This window comes from Cetorhinus maximus, chromosome 16, assembly GCF_964194155.1.
Source record: "Cetorhinus maximus chromosome 16, sCetMax3.hap1.1, whole genome shotgun sequence".
Taxonomy (NCBI): domain Eukaryota; kingdom Metazoa; phylum Chordata; class Chondrichthyes; order Lamniformes; family Cetorhinidae; genus Cetorhinus; species Cetorhinus maximus.
Window position 1 is genome coordinate 88,092,971 of NC_135894.1, and position 24,128 is coordinate 88,117,098.

The 24,128-nt window shown below is 39.3% G+C and overlaps 1 protein-coding gene across 1 annotated transcript in view; it reads right to left on the minus strand.

Moving 5' to 3' along the window:
• The window catches only part of ttc3 (tetratricopeptide repeat domain 3), a 120,022-nt gene that overhangs the window by 38,125 nt on the left and 57,769 nt on the right, over positions 1-24,128 (minus strand). The window contains exons 16-27 of the mRNA XM_078560306.1: positions 22,393-22,473; positions 20,613-20,725; positions 18,661-18,787; positions 15,631-15,753; positions 15,236-15,337; positions 12,610-12,702; positions 8,137-8,201; positions 7,119-7,261; positions 5,870-6,181; positions 5,220-5,471; positions 3,463-3,509; positions 1,533-1,589 (exon numbers count right to left, since the gene is read on the minus strand). Of these exons, the coding sequence (XP_078416432.1) occupies positions 1,533-1,589; positions 3,463-3,509; positions 5,220-5,471; positions 5,870-6,181; positions 7,119-7,261; positions 8,137-8,201; positions 12,610-12,702; positions 15,236-15,337; positions 15,631-15,753; positions 18,661-18,787; positions 20,613-20,725; positions 22,393-22,473 (1,515 nt within the window). The remainder of the gene's footprint in view (positions 1-1,532; positions 1,590-3,462; positions 3,510-5,219; positions 5,472-5,869; positions 6,182-7,118; positions 7,262-8,136; positions 8,202-12,609; positions 12,703-15,235; positions 15,338-15,630; positions 15,754-18,660; positions 18,788-20,612; positions 20,726-22,392; positions 22,474-24,128) is intronic.

Consider the following 24,128-nt stretch of genomic DNA (forward strand, 5'->3'; position numbering starts at 1 on the left):
AATGGTGGGACTGCACATGCCTTGTTCCAGTCTTATCTAACTGCAACCAGAGAATCGCCTGCAATCCCTTCTCCTCACATTCCTGCACTGCTACCTCTGCTACTCCCCAAGAATCTATCCTTAGCCTTTGTTCTGTTTCTTATCTACATGCTGCTCCTTGGCGACATCAACCCAAAACACTGCGTCAGACTCCACATGCATGCTGACGACACCCTGTTTTACCTTACCACCACTGTCTCTAAATGCTGACAGCTTATCCGACATCCAGGACTGGATGAACAGAAATTCCTTCAACTAAATATTCAGAAAACCCAAGACATTGCCTTCTGTCCCCACCATAAGCTGTTTCCTAGCTAATGACCCCATCCCTCTCCCTGGGGGCTTCTGCAACCTTGGTATTTTATTCGAGCCCGAAATGAGCTTCTGACGACATAATTATTCTAACACAAAGACTGCTTATTTCCACCTTCACCACAATCACCTGACACTATCCCTGCCTCACTTGCTACTGCTAACTAAGGCATAGATGAGGTGTATCTAGACCTGACTATTCCAACACAATCCTGGTTGGCCTCCCACATTCTATCCTCTAAACTTTGGCCACGCAAAACTCAGCTGCCCATGTTCTGACTCGCACCAAGCCCCATTCACCCATCATCTCTGTTCTCGGTGACCTACACTGTGCCCTGGTTAAGTAGTGCCTTGCTTTTAAAATCCCTTCATTTTCTCACCCCACTCTATCTTCGCAATCTCTTCCAACCCCAGATATCTGCGCTCCTGTAATCCTGGGGATCCTTGATTTTAATCGCACCACCATTGGTGGCTGTACCTTCAGATGCCAAGGCTATAATCTCATGAAATTCCTCCTTAAACGTCTCTATCTCTCTGTCCTCCCTTAGGATGTTTCTTAAAATCTATTTCTTTGACCAAGTTTTAGGCCACCTGCCCTAATATCCCATGCAGCTCGGTGTCAAATTATGCTCCATAGTGCTCTTGTGAAGAGCTGCGGGCATTTTACAACTTTGAAGGTACTGTATAAATAATGGCAACTTGAATGAGGTACCAAAGGGATGTCAGTGCTTAAGGTAGCAAGAGCTAGCGCTTTCAAAAGAGAGGACAAAATTGAACATTTAAAAAGTAAAAATGTTAACACAGATAAAAATATGACAAAATTGTGCAATAATAATAAGGGCTGCTGGTCAACCATACAGGGAAACTACTACCGTAACTATATTTGGCGAAGCATAAATGCAGAGGAGAGGGATTTCCACCACAGGTAAAGGGAGAAGAAAAATCAGAGATACACAGCAGCCTTCACTCAGCTGCATCCTGGTGGGCAGTTTCAGGATGGACTGGTGCAAGCATCGGGCCAGAATGACTGCCCATCTCCACAATTCAGAATAATTGTGAGATAATCCAATAAAATGCTGGGGGAGATTCTCAAAAGGAGGGCGTCTCAGACATTCTCACATATTGCTATTAAAATAAACCAATGAAAGCTAGATAGCCACTTATCATCAAAATATACTAACCTTGGAATCCTTTGGTTTCTTTTTTCTGTTTCTAATTTTACTTTTAAGGCCAATGTTCTGCAGGAAAATCAGAACCATAAACAGCTATACATACAGTGCACTGAAACTAAGAATGGTCATCCCTCAAGAAATATACATTTTTAATCGTACCTTATTCAATTGTTCACTTGCAGCCCAATTTTTTTAATATTTTGGTCTAAATTACCTTCTTGAATTAAGCTTTAAAATACCACCAGGCTCTCCTAACATTTCTTGTATGTTTTTGCTGATTTAAAATTTAGTTATTCTTCAGCAGAATGATGGATTTGTAGTAACGTAATAAAAATTCCAGTCAGGAGTGTATGGAACGGACTTTGTAGTTATCACTGAAGACTCATTCAATCATGTCTGGACTTAAATCTTCAGTAAGATAGGAAAGAAAATGCTGCTGCCATAAAATCAACAAAACCAAACTGTGTGTGACACACAAACTAAAGAGCTATAGATCATTTGTTCCTGTTACTTTTTCTGAAGGTGCCGATTCAGGCTCTCTTTCCTGTATTGCTAAAAATTTTAAGTCTAGACATGAGTGAGTGAGTCTTGAGTGATAACTACAGGTCCACGCAATACATTCTTGACTAGAAATGTTGTTGTATTACTGCAATTCCATCATCCTTAACAATTACATGGTTTCAGATGCACAATGATCTGCTCATAGTGAAATGATGATGCATTGTGATACAGGTTTTAATCACGGAATGAATGAGCAATATTCAGCCTCTCTTCTTGCTGGATGTGTAAGAACCTTTAAATGTAATGCTACCGTTTTACCCAGCTGCTTCATTGTTTTCCAGTGGTATTTTACAGTATAATGGAATATTGAAAGAAATCACTGCAGTCCAACTGGTTGGTCTCAGTGTCTAGCAAATATCACATCCAATGACGATTCTTATATCTTGCTATGAAACTTTTATCCAGTACATATCCCAATTCACTCATAGACTTCCTCCCTTGGCCGTCTACAATACATACAACACATTTCACTTCCAGCATGCAAAGTAATTAAATATAAATTGTCTTTTCATCCTCCCTCCAAGTTAAAACCCAAGAACTCTTGAAGAATCCATGGCTATGCTAAATATATTGAGGTCTATCTCAATTATGTCTTTTAGGACTTAACAAATGTCAGCCTCGTTTCACTGACATTTCTCTTCTGAGAGTCAAAAGGTCATGCTCAAGCCTAACTCCAGAAGCTGAAGCACAATCTAGGCTGACATTTCAGTGCACTATTGAGGGGATGCTGCATTGTTCATAGTGCCACTGTTAGGTTGAGACCTTAAATCGAGGTCCCATCTAACCTTTTTGCTGGGTGTAGAAGATCACATGACAACATTTGAAGAGGAGCAAGGGATTTCTTCCAGACTCCTGGGTCAACATATATTCCACAAACAACACTAAAAAATTATCTGGTCATTATTTTATTGCTATTTGTGGTTCTTGGTGTGTGTAAATTGGCTGCTGCCTTTCCCCAGAATACAACAGTGAGTACACTTTATATGTGCTAGATTGGCTGTGAAGCACTTTGGAAGGTTTTGAAGTCATGATATACAAATGTAATTTTTGAGAGTATCTGTCAGCCCAACTACTGTAAACATTCCAGCTTACTGAAACCTCTCCCCAAAGTCAGGTCCCTAAACTTAACTTTTAATCTAGTTACACTTCACTGCATTATTTCCAATAACTGGATTGTATTTCTCACAAACAGCTGACCACCATTATAAACATAACCCCAGGTAGGGCTAGACAACAAAATCTGACAGTCAACAGTGCTCTCCAGTAATAAACTGTGGTGATCTGGGAAGTAACTATTATATGAACTATTCGAATCTTTGATTTTTCACTTGGAATCAATCTTAAATTAAAGGTTTGCACAGAATGTAAGATAACTTACAGATAATTCTTCATTTTCCTGTTTCTTTAGTACAGTACAAGGAGCATCTACAGAAGAAAGAATGTTTTAAAAGAATTAATCCAGAATGAAGCAAAGTCGTATGTAACATGATTGGAACCAATAACTAAGTAGAAAATACATAAATTATACAAGTGCTTTAACAAAGTAATACACAGTTCTATACAGCATGCTTACATTCACAATTGGAAACTTCTCTCCTTCCATCCCCACCCCCCCAATAATAAAAATTTGAGAGGAAGTTTCACTCCCATCTGTTTTGCTGGAGATAAATAAGCCAGCATAACATGAATTAGGTTTGTCATATTTTTGCAAGACTTTTTTTAATGCTGTAATAATTCAATTAAATCCCAAGCTATTAGCAGAGAGAAAAAAAAACTTTTCAGGAATTAGTTCACATCGAAAAGGACACCCACTAAATGAGAATGAATTCAGAACCAAGGTAAAACGACAGAATGCAACATACTGCACAGAGCCAATGGAAATTAAAATCAGGAGATCTGTTGCCAGTTTGCTATCACCCCCTTCATACTTTCACAGCCAAAATGACTCCTTAGGAGTCTTATACAAGAATAAAGCACTGAAGATGCTAGAAATCTGAATTAAAAACCAGAAATATTGGAAATGCTCAGCTGATCTGGTAGCACCTGCAGAGACAGAAACAGAATTTCAGGACAGATCAACTCTGCTCTCTTCACAGGTCTTCCCAGACCTGCTGGGTATTTTTAGCATTTTTTGTTTTTAACTCATAGGAATCTTAGACTTAAGATTAAGACTAAGGAAGCCTTAGACACAAGGCTTGACATGTCCAACCAAAGCAGAATGTGATTCAGAGGTCATGATTAAAAAGAGCACAACTGGATTACAGGGTGGAATTTTACAGTCCCTCCCACCAGCGGGAGTTTCCGTCCCTGCTGAAGTCAATGGAGTTTTGAATGGTTTGCTGCAATTTTCGGCTCTGCCCCCTAAAACTCCACCCACAGTGTCTGGTTCTGATTGTCAACAAACAAGGGAAACACAAGTTTTGGAAGCAGTGCAGAGGTGAGCAACAAGGTTACCTCTCAGCGTGATAAAAGTTTGACTTAGGAGAAAAGAATGGAGAGGCTTGGGTTTCTCAGTGTGCAAAGAGTGCACCTGAAATCCAATCCTAAGAGGTGCAGAAAACAGCCAAAAGCACGGAAAAGTTCGTGAATATTATTCTCGATTATAATTACAAAAGTAGGTCAAGGGATAGAGGCTGAAATTAGTGAAAGGTAAATTTAAGGCTGATATAAGGAACAGGTTAACAGAGGAATAACAAATTATTCACACAGAATCAACAACATATTGAATAGGTTCCTGGATACGGTAGTAATTTAAGAAGCAACCAGATGGTGCATTGGGGGAATGCAATGTCATTCTAGATGAAATCACTAAGATGACTTTCTTCATCAGTAGATATCTTGTGCGAATAGCATTACATTTTCAATATTCACTTTGCCCTCTTCCACTCTTGCAATTGTAACAATTATTTTGGCAGCAAGGTGAAGAAAAGGAGTCAAAAAACTATCCAACTCTTCAAATATTCCAATGAAAAATACAATCCCCCTCATTCAAACCGATTTCTGAAATACTGATTTTTGCATATTCACCCTGTTACTATCTACTGATTGAATGTGGAATATTCTGGGGTCTAATCTGAAGAGCCAGTATTAGCTTTGCTAGCTGCTTAAGCACATACCCACCACTTAAATACATACCCATTGCATTAAAATATTCATCTAAAGGATTCTGTAGGGAAGGGAATTGTTCTCTCTTCTCCTCCAACATCCATATAAAACTGCGAGTTTTTGTAGGCGATTCCTGTTTCAATTGTTCTACAATTTCTTTAGCGCTGTCAGACAGTGGTAGATCAATCTTTGATGCATCCAGTAATTCCAGTAGAGAGCTCAAGTCCAACTGCTCTATGCAATTTGAGTAACGAGACAAAAACAGCTCTGCTGCTTCACGGCCTGTAAGTAATTAAATCACTACTTCAGAATCGATAGTAATAAACTATAAAAATGGTTATTTGTATATTAAATAACCATATTACTTTTCTTAAACTTTGCTCTCTCTCACTCTGAAAATCTTGCTGGAAGAGTTTTAGTTAAAATATACAATCCCAAAAGATGAAATGGGAACAGTTACCTAAGCCCTGTGAACTTTGATTGCAAACATCACATCAAACTGAATATAAGTTCACTTTTACCTTATTTTAACGTTCAATAGATCTTTCTTCACTTATTTGCCGTTCTCCTACTATTCCCTCATTCTGAAGTTAATTCTTGGGGCATTTTTCAGTTTCATAGAATGTAGTATCACGGCTTGTGTGCTCATATACTCAGGTTTGCATGCATCGTAACATTACCTGCATCATTTAACCAATTGATCCAATCTAACAGCTTGTTGTCAACCTCTCGGCACTTGGTAAGGGTGTAGAGGAATTCTCTGGTCTTTATTCTGTTATTCTTCTGCACTATGAGGTCAAGAAGTTGGCCCATAACCTGGCATGGTTTGGAGGCACTTGCGGAAAGCATGTCATAATCCTGTTCACTTAGAACATGAAATGAAAGCAATGCTTGAAGTAGGTTCGAAACATTCTGCACCCCAGCCTTTAATTGTTCCTTGTTCTCAGTTATCAGTTGCAACATTCGATCACCAAGAGGATCCCAGGAATGACCTGTGTATTTAAGGAAGCCAAGGTATAAAATGAAACATTGATATGCACTTGAAATCTATACAACCTCACCAAAAATACTGTGTGCACTATATTGGACTACATTGAGCAAAATCTAGAATGTCAATGCACCAAAGAATACCACTCATTTTTTTCTTTATTTCCCATCTATCACGGTATCATCACAATTAGCCACAATTATTGTGAATTAGGCAAACAAGCAACCAAGGGCTACACCTCCTTTTCTACCTTTATTAACATGTATATAGTTCAAGGAATTTAATTTCTCCCACACACCCCACCACCACCCAGTACAGACCAGTAACGAGCTAACTGAATGGTGGAGCAGGCTCAAGGCTGAATGGTTGCCTCCTGTTCCTCTGTTCATCAAGTCTAGCCAGACAAGATTTGACAATTAGATTTAGATCCCGATGGGGTATATCAAAAATAATCAAAATAGATATCACTGTGGCCATGAACTAACAATGTCATAAGTAATTATGCTTGAAAGCTGTCCCCCCAAAATATAATTTACGACTAAGTTTCTAGAACTAAATAATGTTACTACACGAACAGGCCATTTGGCCCATTAAGTGTGCGCTTTTCACGATCCCGGTGGCAGGCGATGCCAGAAAATCCCACCCAAAGTAACTAATTAAATTCCACTTAACTCCCACTGCCCATACATTTTCAAACACCTGTACAATTCACACAAAAAGAACATGGATCCTACTTCAACACTAGTTTGTGGCAAAAAAAATCCGCATTATAATTCTGACCTATCCCTTAATTTCTTTTTTGCGACAATCTTAAATTTGTGCCCGCGTTAGTCTTTTTAGTCGATCTCACATAACTTGACTTAATATTTAAAAAAAAATAGGCATGTTAACTCCTAGATCATTAGGTTAAACAATCACTATGGATGTCATTTTCTTTTTACCGGTTTTAGAATTGGCTTCTTCCATGCTGCTATTCTTTTCAACTTTTGCTTTCATCTGTTTTTCAGCATTGTTTCTTGATGCTTCTTTTCTCAACTGTTTTCTGGCTTGCTTACGGACTTCTTTAATCTTCAACTTTGAAGCACTATTAGGAAAATAAAAAATAATTGAAGCGATAACAAATAGATACATACAATGGCAGAAAAGGTGGAAAAACAAGCGAGCAATTGCTATTTAGAGATGACTGCAGCAAGAAAGAGAAAGAGACCAGAAAATAGGAATTCAGGAGTGACAATGAATGTAAGTTCTAACCTAGCTAAGGGAAAGATGGAGACACAGCATGCATTATAATAATGACAGCAACAGAGACTGCAGTGTATTTGTGAGGCTGCTTTCTTAAAAGGAGAAATAGGTGCAAGATTGGAAATTATATTTTCTGTTAGCCAAAGTGCCGGATACTAACTGCTGGAAAATGGGCGCAATTTAAATATTCAAATATATATTAATGTTAAAAGTAAAAATTATCGAGAAGACACATTGCTAAAATGAAACATTAATATGTTGAATCAGACGTAGCAACCCACTGAAGTGGAGTAAAAGAAAATAACAAGGATTCCCCTAGTAGCTGGTCCCCTAGTTTATACATATATGAAAATCGAGCAACGTTCAAAATTTTCACTATGAAAAGCCATTTCAGCTCAACACACCATAAAAGGTGAATTTAGGTAAGCAGTGAAAAGTCATCTTCAAAAAATAAAATGTGATCAGAATAAGCTTCAAAACTATCAACACCTTTTTTAAATGTTGGAAGGCTATCATATGGTCTCCTCTTTAACAACAACCAGCATTTTGTTGCCAGAGGCTTCGTGCTTAAACGCATGCATAGCACTTCCTTTTCCTCTGCCCAGAAGAAAACAGAAAGGCAGCACTATTCATGCTTGTCTGGTTTAATCTTAAGATGATATTTGTAGTATAACCCTTAAAAACTTGTTTGCACTTGTGACAGATAAAAAAAATTACCTTGAACATTTCTGTTTCACAACTGCTTTCGAAGCGTCTTTGCTTTTTACTATTTTAGCTTCAAACTGAAAAAAGAAGCAATTCACATTTAGTAAAGATAATGATATAAATTACTGTACTTTCTGTTAAAGAAGGATTATCCAATCCTTCAGAAGTGAAATAAAGCACATGGACCATTAACAAAGCATTCTTTGATCCTTATCCATTATATATCATCTTTAATAGTAGCTTCTAACATTTTCCCTATGATAGATGTTAGGCTAGCTGGCCCATAATTTCCTGCTTTCTGTCTCCATCCCTTTTTGAATGAAGAAGTTACATTTGTTTTTTCCAATCTAATATAACCTTTCCTGAATCTAGGGAATTTTGAAAATTAAAACCAATGCATCAACTATTTCACTAGCCACTTCTTTCAAGGCCTTTGGGTGAAGTCCATCCGGACCTGGGAATTTGTCAGCCCGCAACCCCAACAATTTGCTCAATAAAACATCCCTGGTGATTCTAATTTTCCCGAATTCCTCCCTCCATATCCTGATTTACAGCTATTTCTGGGATGGTACTTGTGTCTTTTATAGTGAAGACCGAAGCAAAATACCTGTTTAATTCATCCGCCATCTCCCTACTTTCCATTAACAATTCCCCACATGCACTTTCTATAGGACCAAAGCTCACTTTGTTAACTCCTTCCTTATTTAAATATCTATAGAAACTCTTACTATCCGTTTTTATATTACTAGCTAGCTTTCTCTCATACTCTGATTTTTCCCTCCTTATTAATTTTTTTGTCATTCTTTGCTACTCTTTATACTCTTTTCCAATCTTCTGACCTTCCACCCGTCTTTGCGCAATTATATGCTTTTTTTTAAAGTTTGATACTGTCTTTAACTTTTTTTAGTTAATCATAGATGGTGGGCCCTCCCCTTGGAATTTTTCTTTCTAATTGGAATGTATCTATTCTGTGCATTCTGAAATATCCCTTTAAATGTCTGCCACTGAACTTACTATTGATATATCCCTTAACCTCATTTGCCAGTTCACTTTAGCTAGCTCTGCTTTTATGCCCTCATGGTTGCCCTTATTTAACTTTAAAATACTAGTCTTGGATGCACTCGTATCTCCCGCAAAATGAATGTAAAATTCAATCATATTATGATCGCTGCCTACCTAGGGGTGCCTTCACTAGGAAGTTATCAATTAATCCCATCATGTTGCTCAATACCAGGTCTCGTATAGCCTCCTCGCTGGTTGACTCCAGAGTGTGCTGTTCTAAGAAACTATCCGGAAAACATTCTATGAGCTCAACTACACTACCTTTGCCCGACTGATTTTTCCAGTTTATACGTAGATTAAAATTCCCCATGATTATTGCTGTACCTTTCTGACAAGCTACCATTATGTCTTCTTTTATACTCTGTCCAACCATTAGTTACAGTTAGGAGGCCTGTACACCACTCCCACAAGTGATTTCTTGCTTTTTATCATTCCTCATCTCAACCCAAACCACTTCTACATCCTGGTTTCCTGAGCCATGCCTCTCTAATGTGCTAGTACCATCATTAATTAACAGAGCCACCCCACCACCTTTTCATAACCACTTGTCCTTCCAAAATGTCACATACCCTTCAATATTCAGGTCCCAAGCTATGTCACCCTGTAGCCATGTCTCTGAAATGGCTATCAAAACGTACTTATTTATTTCAATTTGCGCTATCGGTTCATCTGTTTTGTTTCGAATGCTATGTGCATTTATATAGAGTCTTCAGTTCTGTCCTCATTATTTTTGTAGCGTCTAGCCTTATCTGCTGATTTACTCTTAGAATTGTCCTCTCTGTCCCTTACTGGCACAGTCTGTTTATCATTTCCCATATTAATACCTGTCTCTCTTGCCTTGTCTCTACTCTTTGGTTTACCACATCTTCACCAATTTGATCCCTTGCCCCTAATATTCAGTTTAAAATCCTCTCTACTTCCCTAGTTAGGCAGCTCATGAGGACACCAACCCCAGCACGGTTCAGGTGTAGACTGTCCCAACGGTACAGATCCCACTTTCCCCAATACTGGTGACGGTGCCCCACAAACCGGAACCCATTTCTCTCACACCAGTCTTTGAGCCACGAATTCATTTCTTTAATCTGATTTGTCCTATGCCAATTTGCATGTGATTCAGGTAATAATCCAGAAATGATTACCTTCGAGGTTCTGCTTCTTAATACTTCAAAGGCGGCCTTTCAGGCTGAGGCTGAATAAAATGGCACTATTAGAGAGCCACAAAGTTCAAAGAGATTCACTCATAGCAACAGGCAGTCTTGTGGAGGTGTTTCCCTTCCATTTTGAGGCCCTTCAGAGTTTTGGCCCTGGTTTTTGTAAACTGAGATTGGAGTCTTTTGTGAGTGCCTCTAGATTGATGTGGCCCCCAGGTCTCCCTCTTCTCCAGCAGTGCTTACCTCTCCTCCTGGGGTTGCTAGCTGGACACTCCTGCTGGTTCTCCTATCTCCTTGTTCCGCCACCATCTAACACAGAGGCAGCCTGCAAATTAGCCGCCTCCCGGAAGATCTCCCCTGCCGACACGCTGCTGACCCAAGCGGGGTCAGGGCCCAAAAATGGTCCTGACACCTGAAACCTTTACACATGCAGAAGATTCTTGTCCTAGATGTGCCCCCTGGTCTTTGCTTATTGCTTAATATTAGTTCTCAGAATCCCTAGTGTGACATCAAATTCAGTGATATCTGGAACAAAATAAGACCAGTGGAGGTCATGAAAATAAAGCTAAGTAACTACCAAACCTATCAGCAACTAGAAATTCCCTGGAAAATGTGAGGAGGGTGTGTGGGAGTGAAGCATGCCAGGGGGAAAGAAGAGATGTCGCTGGGTCAAAATCCTGGAACTCGCTTCCTAACAACAGTGTACCTACACCACAGGGACTGCAGTGGTTCAAGAAAGCAGCTCACCACCACCTTCTCAAGGGATGGGCAATACATGCTGGCCTAGCCAGCAACACCCACATAGAATCACATCCCATAAATGAATAAAAAATATATATTACAGATGAGGATATAACTCTCAATTAGGTCTTCCTTCAGCACCTTCATAATGAGCCTTCCTAATATGGGGGTTGGGGTATGGCGGTGGTATACTGGTAATGACATTGGACTAGTAATCCAGAAGGCCAAGGCTCATACTCTGTGGATGTGGGTTCAAATCCCACCATGGCAGCTGGTGGAATTTGAATTCAATTAATTCTGGAATTTAAAAAAAAAAAGCCTAGTCTCAGTAATAGTGACCATGAAATCATTGTTGATTGTCGTTAAACCCCATCTGGTTCACTAGTGTCCTTTAGGAAATCTGTCGTCCTTACCTTGTCTGGCTGACATGTGACTCCAGGCCCACATCAATATAGTTGGCTCTTAAATTCCCTCTGATATGGCCTAGCAAACTATTCAGTTGTATCAAGCCACTCCAAAGTTTACAGCACTATGGGTGTGCCTGCACCACATGGTCTGCAGCTGTTTGAAAATGCAGCTCTCTATCACCTCTCAAGGGCAATTAAGGATGGGCAATAAATGTTGGCCCAGTCAGCGGTGCCCACATCCCATGAACAAATAAATAAAAAAACATAAGCATTGGTAAGCCCAGATCATGCCAACCTTCCTTTTCTTTGGCTGCTTCCCAAGTTCTAACTGCTGCTTCTCCCCATTATTTGCTTGGGTCTGTGCAGCCTCACACCTACCTGTACCTTTGTAGAGATAACTATTCTTTAAAAATAACTCCTGAAGACTCTCCAAATTAACTATTGTATCCTCACAATGCAATCCATTCCCCTATAGATGAGCGTACTCTATCCAGAGTATGGACTGACAATACCTTGCTGACCATTTCTGATTCAGCCGACATGTGTACCAACCACCCTGCCCCCCCCCTCCCCAAAGGAGACAACACCAGGCTCCCTGATTCTCCAACCTCCCCATTCCCCCCACCCCACTTCGTAAAGATTGTAGCGGTCACCTGACGATCAATGTCAGCCCTTGCCCCACCACTGAGTTTATTAGCCCTGGTTAGCCCAAAGTCCTCACTGAGACTGTTTCAAATTTCATAATGTACAGCCCCCAAAAACTGTAGTCCTGAGGGGTTTGGTGGCTTACTTGCTTCTGGCGCCTACAGGCAGCTTGCTACCATCTGCCCTTGGAGATAATTGAAGTAATTTCTCTTCTTTTGACCCCACACTGATTTCCCCCTGCTTTCTCTCTTCCCATTCACCCCACACACCCCACTCCTCCCCCCAACTGCCTGTCACGGTCCCCCTTTCCTCATTCTCGTGTAGCTGTTATTATTTCCTCCCTACCTGTTTAATGTAAATAATGCACTTGAGTCTTTACTCCCAACATACACCATGGGAGATCAATACAAAATTTTGAAACACAACGATTGTGAAGAAAAGCAGTTTTTTTGCCCAGTGTCATTAGGGAAAAATCTTACCTCACATTTCATAAGGCCTTTTGAATTAAAGATGACGATTTTTGAAATTTGCCCTCCACAGTCGGGCGTGAAACATGGACTTCTGAGAAAATCCTTCAAAATAAAAAGCAAACTAATCTGGTTATTTTTAAAATTAAATAAAAAGAAATTATGATCTATCATAATCTATCAGGAATCTATTAGGTTGAACTTGTTCAAACACATTACACAATTGTACCAGGATTGGCTGTCATGGTTCAGTTAGTAGCACTCTTATCTCGGATTCAGAAGGCCATTGGTAGGTTAAAGTCCCACTCCAGAACTTGAGTACAAAAACCAAGGTTTACACCCCAGTGCAGTGCTGAGGTGGCGTCTTTCCAATGAGACATTAAACTGAGGCCCTGTCTGCCCTCTCAGGTGGATGGCATTACTTTGAAGAGTTATCCTTGGTGTCATTACTACATTACTATTTGTGGTATTTTGCTGCACACAAATTAGCTGCCGCCTTTCTTACAATATAGCGGCTACAGTTCAAAAAATCCTTCAATGGCTACAAAGTGCTTTGGGATGTCCTGGGGGGTGTGAAATGCACTACATAAATGCAAGTCTTTCCAATCTTTCAAGGGGTCAACAACAGGCATTTATATAGCACCAACTTGATCAAAATTTCCAAATTAGCCAGGTAATTAGTCATAATTCACGAAGGACTATAGACATCCCCTTCTCCAAGAAAGACATAATATGTTATATAGCTTGAGGGGAACCCACTCAGCATCAAGCATGGGACAAGGCAAGGAGGCAGGCCTCCATGAACAACCATAGCTGGTATGGAGATTGAACCCATGCTGTTGGCATTATTCTGGACCAAACTCTAGCCATCTAGCTAAATGAGCTAACCAAGCCCCACTAGAAACTAACTGACATTTCGATAATTAGCTATGCAACTGAAATGCTCCATACTATTAACGTTGCAATTTTCATGCAATTGGTTCTCTGATGCTCTGCAAACAATCAAATTAACATGGTCTGTACTTTGAAATAACAATGATCCATCCATCGTGAAAAATTATGGTTATGTTGGGCTGGAAAGTGGACTGTAAGGTACAGAGCCAAAATAATATTCCCAAGGATCATCAACTCTAGTTTGTAGCGATGACTTGGACACAAGTTGCAAATTATTCAAATATATAGATGACACCAATACAGGAACGGCTGTGGAACTGGAGGAGGCAGATCAGAAATTATATTGAATTGTACAAAACATATATGTGGGTAGCAATGGCAGATGAAATTTACAACTACAAAGTATTGCTCAGTGGAAGGAAAATGAGCAACACACATATCCCAAGAATGGTACTGAAGCTGTTAAGAACAATAATTTAAAAAATCCTTGAAATCGCAAGGGTTTTGACACCCAACATGTCTAACCCATGCTATACAAATCAACAAAGCAAGCAGAATGTTGAACTGCACAGCTAAAACAGTAAAATATAAAACAGTAAAATATACTATTAGAAAAAGTTATGATCAAACTATATCGAGCTCTGGTCAGGCTAGATTTTGGGATGGGTTTCCAATTTGCAACTCAGCTGCAAAACAATTCTTGTATCAAGATACAAGGGAGATAATAGCACCGGAAGCTGAGCAGAGAAACGGCATCAGGCTAATTCCCTTGTGTTAGAATCTGTTATGAGAAAAGACTGAAGAATCTGGGCTTTCAGCCTTGAAGGTGGTGATCTTAGAGCTATAAAAAAATAGCAAATAGAATAGAAGAATTAATCCCGTAAATTAAATTTCATGAGTGGATCAGGGGAGACAGTTTCAAACTAGTAAAAGGCATATTCAGAACTGATATTTGAAAGTTGTTCTTCATAAAGTGTTGAATGACAGATGAAATGCACCGCCAGATAAAGTAGTGGAGACAAAATTTGGAATCGTTTAAGTACTAATTGGGTGTTGCAATACATGGACTTCTAGATTTGGGTGTCTGAAGTAAAATTTAGGTAAAAGTGTTCCTCGTCTGTATTTGTGACAAAGGTCGCATTGTTTCTTCTAAAAAATTTGATTTTGGGATGAGCTGCACAATAATTTCCTTCAAAAATGTGAACATACATTCTGATTGGTAGAGTTACACTGGGCTGTTTGATGCTCATGCATTAACTCAATTAAAATGTATCACATCACCCTAAATACAATACCATATAATTTGCCTTAGTGCTTTCCTAGTTAAATATTAAAAACAAACTATGTTGTAATCAACTGTATCTGCATTAATAAATTACATTCTACTGACATACTTTGTCAAAGTGATCACTATTTTCGCAAATCAGTTTCAGCATTAACTTACCTTTACAGAGGTATCACCTGCCCACTAATCCTGAAATGGGATTGATGGGGCTATAACCAAATCCTTACTCACCTGGCTTTTCAGCAGTTCTTGAATGGGAACAAACAAAATTAAGGGCTTAAATTATATGGCTTGTGTTCTGTAAATGATAATGGACCGAGATTGTGAAGGCAGTTCATTTCAGATTTTTGGAAAACTCAACTGGTCGTTTATAGATTTCACGCACGATCGCATCCTTGATCACATTATTGTAGAAATACCACAAATATAGATCTACCTCCATTTGTAAAGAGAACTAACCTTGTCATTTTTATCTTCAAAGGAAGTTGCCTTCAATTTCTTCCAACAATTGATATGGTATTCCACACGGCACTGTAGGTAGCACATCACTTGAATAAAACCCTGATATGCAAGAATTAAAATGTTCATGTCGTATGTACTGCATAGAGAAGCTACTTTATTTCTTCCATGCACAATGGATGTTCACTGACTGAGCTGTGAGCACAAGGTCAGAGATGACTGCTGGGTAATTGTGACTGTCAAAAACTAATAAAAGTCCAACTTTCAATTTTTTAAATTTGTTCTTTCATGGGCTGTGGGTGTCACTAGCTAGGTCAGCATTTGTTGCCCGTCCCCAGAGAATTGCTCTATTAAAATCACTTGGCATATGCCATTTACATTTAAAAAGTCATTACCTTAAAACCTGGGTCTGAGAAGTAGATCTGCACTTTAGAATGCCCCTGGCAATGTTGATAACGGCAGATTGCATCAGATTCTGGAGGGAATCGGCATTTCCCTATGTATTCTTCCAACATTGCCTGGAAGATGAAGTTAGGTGAATAAGGTGTTGATTTACATTGAAAGTTTTCAAACCAAAACAGAGTAATATATTTGTTTTAATTAGGAAATTTAGATGCTGGGCCAAGGTTTATAATGCAAGGTACTAGCAAGGTTGAGGAATGAGAGAGATGAATCAAGTTGTCACAATTAAGTGCAAGCAAGCTAAGTTCTTAAAATTCTGAAGACCATAGGAATGGCAGAGATAAGAATTTCATAGCTGAGGACCTGGAAACGAACAAGTCAGAGTAAGAGATGGTACAAAGAGTACAGTTTGTCCTCTTGAAATGCATTAGCTTACATTTATCTGCATTAAAATACCAGAATAAATAGAAAAATTATAATGGACAAACTAATGGAATTGAAGCCAGATAAATATCTAGGCACAGGTTTATCTAAAGGTATTAAAAGAAATGGTTCAGGAAGGTGGAGTATAATAGATATAAATCTTGGGCAGATTTGGGGATTGTATTGGAAGGTAGCAATGTTATATTGAAAAAAAAATAGGTAGCCCTAGATCCAATGAATTTTGTCAATAGTAGAAATTTCACCAGAAATCAATCAGAGGCAGAGTAAATAAGAACACAGAGTATAAGTTGCTTAGAGCAGGTAGGCATTCTTTTGTGAAAATAAATCATGTCTAAAGTTCTTCGACAGCCCGTGACGTGGTGAATACAAGAATCATCAATGGATGTTAAATATATAGATTTTAGAATACATTTGAAAGGTTTCCTCAACACACTGCTCACTAACATTGAGGCACTTGCAATTGGAAACAACCTTGCAGTGAAGATAGGAAACAGTTTGGGAGGTGAGGTAAGAGACAGATTATAGTTACATAGGAGGTATTTCTTCCAGTCCTAGAACCTTGCAAGATATCTGCACTCTTTCAATTCTGGAATCTTGAGAACCCCTGAATTTTATCGCTCCAGCATTGGTGGCCATACCTGCTGCTGCCATGGTGTTAGCTCTTAAATTTCCTCTCTTAAGCTCCCTTTCCTCCTTTAAGACATGGTTTAAAACCTACATATTTCACCAAGCTTTTTGTCATCTGCCCTTAATAGCTCATTATGTGTCTTGTGTCAAATTTTGTTTGATAATGATTGTGAGATATCTTGGGATGTTTCACTACCCTCAAGGTGCTATATAAAAATTGTTGTTGAAGTTGTAAAGAAATTGTGGAAGAGCAGAAAATTACAGAAGTCATGCATTAAGCTGAATGGCAGCAGATGCCATTTAATGTAAACATGTAAAGTAGCATATTTTTGACACAAGAAAAGCAGTTGGGAGGATACCAAAACATGGAAACAAAAGGGTGGGCCTGTAAATGCGCTAAAGAGATCCAAGCGTCCTGGATGCAAGTCATTAAAACCCAGTTCATGGGCGCAAAATGCCATCAAATAGACGGCTATTATATCATCGTAGATACAAAATATAGAAGTAAGCAAGTGTAGTTACATAGAATGCTGGCCAGACATCACTTGTAACATTGGATGTCCTGCCCAAAGAAATACATGAAAATATATATATTATATACTTATAAAATGGGAGAATATTTGCATTAATATAGCACAATTAACGTAGTTAAACATCCCAAAGCACTTCACAGGAGCATTAACAAAATTTGACAGCTATGAGGTGAAAGAAAGCAAGAAAGGAAAGAGACAGAGAAGTTAGAGAGTGAATTCAAGAGCCTAAGAGCCAAGGCAGCTAAAGGTACAACTATCGACAGTAATATGATTAAAATTGAGGTTGCACAAGAGGCCAGAAGTGGATGAATGCAGAGATCTTGTGGGTTTTGGGGTTGGAAAATTCACCAGGAGGACGTCTGGTATGGAGGGACTGAGATAGAAGGAAGATTAAGCAGTGGTCTGAACATTTTAGAATATTAAAGGTAATTAACAAGTAATTAGGAAAGCTAATAGTATGTTATCATTTATTGCAAGGGGAATTGAATACAAAAGTAGGGAGGTTATGCTTCAGTTGTACAGGGTACTAGTGAGACCACATTTGGAGTACTGTGTACAATATTGGTCACCTTATTTAAGGAAGAATGTAAAGACGTTGGAAGCAGTTCAGAGGTTTACCAGACTAATACCTGGAATGGGTGAGCTGTCTTATGAGGAAAGGCTAGACAGACAAGGCTTGTATCCGCTGGAGTTTAGAAGAGTAAGAGACGACTTGAATGAAACCTACAAGATCCTGACAGGGTGGATGTGGAGAGGAGGTTTCTTTTTATAGGAGAATCTGGAACAGAAGGTTGGAAGCTTGGGGGCTGGGGGAGGATATCTGTTTAGAAATAAGGGGTCGCTCATTTAAAACAGAACTGAGGCGAAATGTTTTCACTCAGAGGGCTGAGAGTCTTTGGAACTCTCTTTCTAAAAAGGTGGTGGAAGCAGAGTCCTTGAATAATTTTAAGGCACAGATGGATAGATTACTGGTAAACAAGGGGGTGACAGGTTATTGGCGGTCAGTGGGATGCAGATTTCAGGTTACTATCACGATCTTTTTAAATGGTGGAGCAGGCTCGAGGGGCTGAATGGCCTACTCCTGCTCCTTGTTCGTATATTCATATGACAAGGTAGACACTGAATGGTTCTCCTTCCTTGGATGGAAATCCAAACAAGTGAATAAAGTCTTGGAATTTTAGCTAAGCTGGTTGAAAGAATATCCATGATAACCTTCACATGAAAATACCACCCAGAAACCTATAAAGTTAATTCAGGTTTTTCAAAGGATGATAGAGACTTAGAAAGTTGAAACAGCAAAAAAGAAAATGACATATGAGGTTCAAAGGCCCAACATGCCTATTCTTAGTCTTATATCTTTAATTACTTATTACAAGAGTAAATACAAAGCATATCTTTAAAAAGTGTTACAAGTGTTACCTTTAATTTTTCAGCCTGTGTTTCTTCAATAACAACAGTTGTTTTGGGCCATGTTAGTATGCCCGGAACAATCTTACGGTTTACCATAGTTAAGGATTTAGTGAAAGGGTCTAAAGCATCAGCAAATCTGGGGGAGAAACACAACGGAAAATGGAGAAGAATCAGTGGAAACAAAAACCAACTTTGCGTGTTTCAGTATGTTGCAGCTGTATTCAAGGCAGCAGGTTGACAGGGTGTTGGGGGCCGGCGGTGCCAGAAGCGCAGACCACCACAATATGAAGCAGCACAAAATAAGCTATCTAGTGAGACCAAAGCTGTAACTGTACAAGGCTCAATGCAGAATAAATCTCAATCAAGCCCACCTCTACCACAACTCTTGTATCAACTCCCACAACACAGACCCTAGCTGAGTCATTAATTAGAGGAAAACTGCTACACAAACTATTTCTAGTTCCTAAAAGGTGATAAAGCAGAACTTACTATAACCATTGACCCTGGATAACAGAGGAACTTAGAGACAGAAATAGGCTATTCATTTCTTCAGATTGGCTCCTAGCGCAAGAGGGTTGTCCAATGATGAGAGGCTGAATAAACTGGGCCTATACTTTCCAAGTGTACGAGAATGAGAGGTGATCTCATAGAAACATATAAGATTCTGATGCAGCTAGCTGGGGAATCTAGAATACAGGGACACAGTTTCAGGAAAAAGGTCGATTATTAGGACTGAGATGAAGAGAAATTTCTTTATTGAGGGTTGTAAATCCTTGGAATTCTCTACTCCAGTGGGTTGTGAATGGTCCACTGTTGAATTTATTTAAGGCTGAGATGGACAAATTTTTGGTGTCTCAGGGAATCAAGGGAAATGGGGAGCAGGTGGGCAAGTGGAGTTGAGGCAGAAGATGAGCCGTGGTTGTACTGAATGGTGAAGCAGGCTCGAGGGGCCAAATAGGCTCCTCCAGGTCCTGTTTATGTTCTTAAGCCTGTTTTACTATTCAATTAAATCGTGGTTGATTTGTACCTCAAAACCATTTACCCACCTTTTCTCCATAACTATCGACACACCCTTACCTATTAAGGCCCATCAACCCAAGTCCTCAATATATCAAATGACCAAGTCCTGTTTTTCACTATGTTTCTTGTGAAAAAATGCTTCCTGATTTCACTCCCGGAGATTTTCGCAATAATTTTTAAGATTTTGTCACCCTGTTCAGGATTCCACGAATAGACGAAATAGTTTCTCTTTATATAGCCTACCAAATTCCAGTATCATTTTAAATGCCAAACCAGATCACCTTCTACCCTGGAAAGAACGTAGAGCAATTTCATGCAACCCTCATAATTTAACCCATTAAGCTATGGGGCCATTCTGGTGAATTTGCACTGTGGCCACTGCAAGGCCTGAAGTGAAGTGCCTGAAACTGAACACAGTACTCCAGGTGAAGTATGACCAAGGCACAACTTAAGCATAACTTCCTGACTTTTATAATCTTCCCCCCTGAAAATAAAAGGCCACATTTCATTATCATCTTTAGTTACTTTTTGTATCTCTGCACTAGCTTTTTGTGAATTGTGCACAGAGACACCTAAATCCCATTGCTCTTCAACAGTGCCTACTCTCTCACCAATATGAAAATATTCTAATTTGCCTTTATCAGATGTAAAGTGGATGGCCTCACACCTCCCCGCAATGAAATTCATCCACTACCCAATCACTTATGTCCTTTTGTAATTTTCTATTCCTATCTACACAACTTACTTCCAATTTACTGTCAACTGTAAATTTGAACATACAACTTTCTTTTCCTTCTTCCAAGTCATTAATATGAATAGTGGAAATGCAAGGTTCCAGTACAGATCCCGGAAGAGCACCATTTGTTATATTTTGCTAATTAAAGAAAGCTCCCTCTTGCCACTTTCTATGCCTGCACTCTTTTGTTTTGCTGGACACGAACCTGTTCTGCCGGAAGTACACTTTGCCAAGTCCGTAGAATGCCAAACAGTCAAGCCGCTGCTTTGGGAACTGCTCCAAGATTTTATTAAATTCATTTTCAGCCTCAATCAGCTCCTAGTCAGGCAAAATATGGATTAGTGGCTCCAGAACAATGAAGTATACAAGAAAAATAGCTACCAAGCATAAACTACATATACCTACAAGGTAGATGATACATTAGTTTTGTCACAGTTATCTTATGCTGGGGCCAATTCATATGTAGTGATCTGTTAGATCTAGTCCTTGGGGCATGAATTTGCAAGTAGGGCTACAATATCTTAAAATGGTAATTGGTTTGGTTGGTTGGGGGTTCACAATTCTTGGCTTATCTCCCTTTTACACTGGACTGTAGATTTTACTTGTTTATTATTATTATTTACTTCAGTTTATTGGAGTGGGCTTGTATCAAGCATGGCTTCAAACAAAATGGTATTTTCCAAGTTTCACTAAGGAAAAACTGTTTCCTTGTGCACATTAGCTTAGATATGAATAAAGTTTTCTCATGGTGTTGTGTTCCTCAGGGTCAAACAATGTATTGGATGTACAGTCCTGAAGGTGGCAGCTTGGAAAGATTGATCAGTGTGCTGGTTCATTCTGGTGAGATATCTTAATTACTAGTGTCTCTCAGAGAACAGTTTTAATCAGTCAGGAAACAAATTAATTTCTTATTCAAAATCACGTGTATATGGTAGGTATATCTCAATAGGAAAAAATACAAACCAAATGGCATTGTCATTATTTGATACTGCTCGTAACAGGATACATAGTTTAAGGTTTCATGAGTGCATGCAATGCATTTAAATCACTTATTAACCACCTAGCAGTCATGCTTGAGGAAGCATGTACCTTTACTTGCTACTGAAATCATAAAGTGCCATTTAATGTGTTTTTCTACAAATGAAATGTTTACCTTAATGATTACTTAGTAAATGGAACCAAAATTATGAAAGTTGATTATTTCTTTATACCCAAAGCCATTTGCTTTCTTCCCCTACAATGGCTTTGTTAAACATTATATCTACATATACACCATGTATTTTTAGCTCAATCCAGCGTGCTGCAAATTATTCCCTATAGTCCGTTAAAACAAATACTAATATTTTGCATCAATTTTGGTCTGGGAGAAGTGCTTATTACTTTTTCAGATAGGTATAGCTCCTAGGTATAGGCAGAAAATGCCTTATGGATATTTGCATATGTTTCCCAAGTGCATCACTGTATCAAATGCACTATAATGCTACACAAGGGTCAGATGGTGTATTAGGGTATGGAGAAGGAAAGGCCCCAAGTTTTATCCCTGGTCTGGTTAAGCTGGTCTAATTAGCCATGGAGGAAATGCAATTCACCTCAATGCCCTCTGCACGGGAGGAGGAAAGGAGCCTGCGTTCCTGCTCCTTACCGGCATCCAAAAATTCCTAGCAAAAAGTCCCTGTGTGAGAATATTGGGTGAAGACACATGGGTCATCCCCAGGATTCAATAGCATGCTAACATCCAATGTCAAGATTCAAACATGAGAAACTGCCATTTGGGTGAGGTATTGGTGTGCTGATGGTAATCAGGGAACTGCACCTCAGCAAAATCAACAAGACGAGGAAAAGATTACAGAAGAATGCTAGGAGTGCTAGGAATGCTAACTGATTAGGTTATGATAATTTACTTCATACACGGTATATTTCAAACAAGCTCATTTATATTAATAATTGACAATGCACAAAAAAAAAGAGAAAATTATGGGTCCTACCTCAGGCAGTCCAATGCCAAGGAGGGCACAGGCATGTCCATAGATAATTATCACATAATCGTTAGTGGACAAAGACACTTCCTAGAAAAGGCAAAAACGATTAACAACTAGATATGCAATAATTATTCACCTTGTTGGCATAGCTGGCAATTAAGTTCCATGGATTTGTGCCTTCAATTAAAACTCGGACATTCTTGGAAATTACGGGCTGGATTTTGCGCTCAGCATGCTGGGTCCCATGGACAGATGCGGAAGCGGGTGTAGCATCTGCTGCTGCCCAGTACCGTGGCCCCGCAATGATTTAACAACCGGGTGACGTTAATTACCTTGAGATGAGACTTCCGATCCCATCGGGGCTGGGGAGGAACTTGCTGTGGGAGGGGGAGGATCCAGTGGTTGTGGTCCATGTAGTACTAATGACAGGGGCTGGATGAGGAAGGAGGCTCCGCATAGTCAATCTGAGGAGCTAGGCACCAAATTAAGGAGAACCTCAAAGGCAATAATTTCTGGATTATTACCTGAGTCACGAGCAAATTGGCATAGGACAAATCAGATTAGAGAATTGAACGCGTGGATCAAAGACTGGTGTGGGAGAAGTGGGTTCCGGTTTGTGGGGCACTGGCATCAGTATTGGGGAAAGTGGGATATGTACCGTTGGGACAGTCTACACCTGAACCGTGTTGGAGCTGGTGTCCTCATGAGCCACATAACTAAGGAAACAGAGAGGGTTTTAAACTGAATAGTGGGGGCAAGGGATCAAATTTGGGAAGATGTGGTTAACCAAAGAGTAGAGACAAGGCAAGAGAGAAAGGTATTAATATAGGAAATGATACAGACCTTGACAGGGAGGGACAGAGAGTACAAATCTAAGAGTAAATCAGCAGATACGGCTAGACGCTACATAAACAATAAAATTACAAAACTAAAGGTTCTGTATCTAAATGTACGTAGTATTCGAAATAAAACAGATGAACTGATAGTGCAAATAGAAATAAATAAGTACCATCTGAGAGCTATTACAGAGACATGGCTACAGGATGACATAGATTGGGACCTGAACTTGAAGGGTACGTGACATTTTGGAAGGACAGGAAATTAGGAAGAAGTGGAGGGGAGGCTCTGTTAATTAATGATAGTATTAGCATATTGGAAAGGGATGACCCAAATTCAGGAAACCAGGATATAAAAGCAGTTTGGATTGAGATGAGAAATGATAAAGGCAAGAAGTTACTTGTGGGAGCGGTGTACAGGCCCCCTAATTGTAACTACATGGTTGGACAGAGTATAAAAGAAGGGATAATGGGAGCTTGTCAGAAAGGTACAGCAATAATCATGGGAGAATTTAATCTACATATATTCTGGAATAATGAGATGGGCAAAGGTAGAATAGATGAGGAGCTCATGGAATGTTTTCGGGATAGTTTCTCAGAATTACATGTTCTGCAGCCAACCAGAGAGCAGGTTATGCTAGACCAGATATTGAGCAACGAGCCAGGATTAGTTGATAACCTCATAGTGAAGGCACCCTTTGGTAGCAATGATCATAATATGATTGACTTTTACATTCATTGTGAGGGAGAAACGAGTGTGTCCAAGGCTAGTACTTTAAAGTTAAATAAGGGCAATTATGAGGGCATGAAAGCAGAGCTAGCTAAAGTGAACTGGCAAATTATGTTATGGGATAGGTCAATAGAGGTTCATTGGCAGACACTTAAAGGGATATTTCAGAATACACA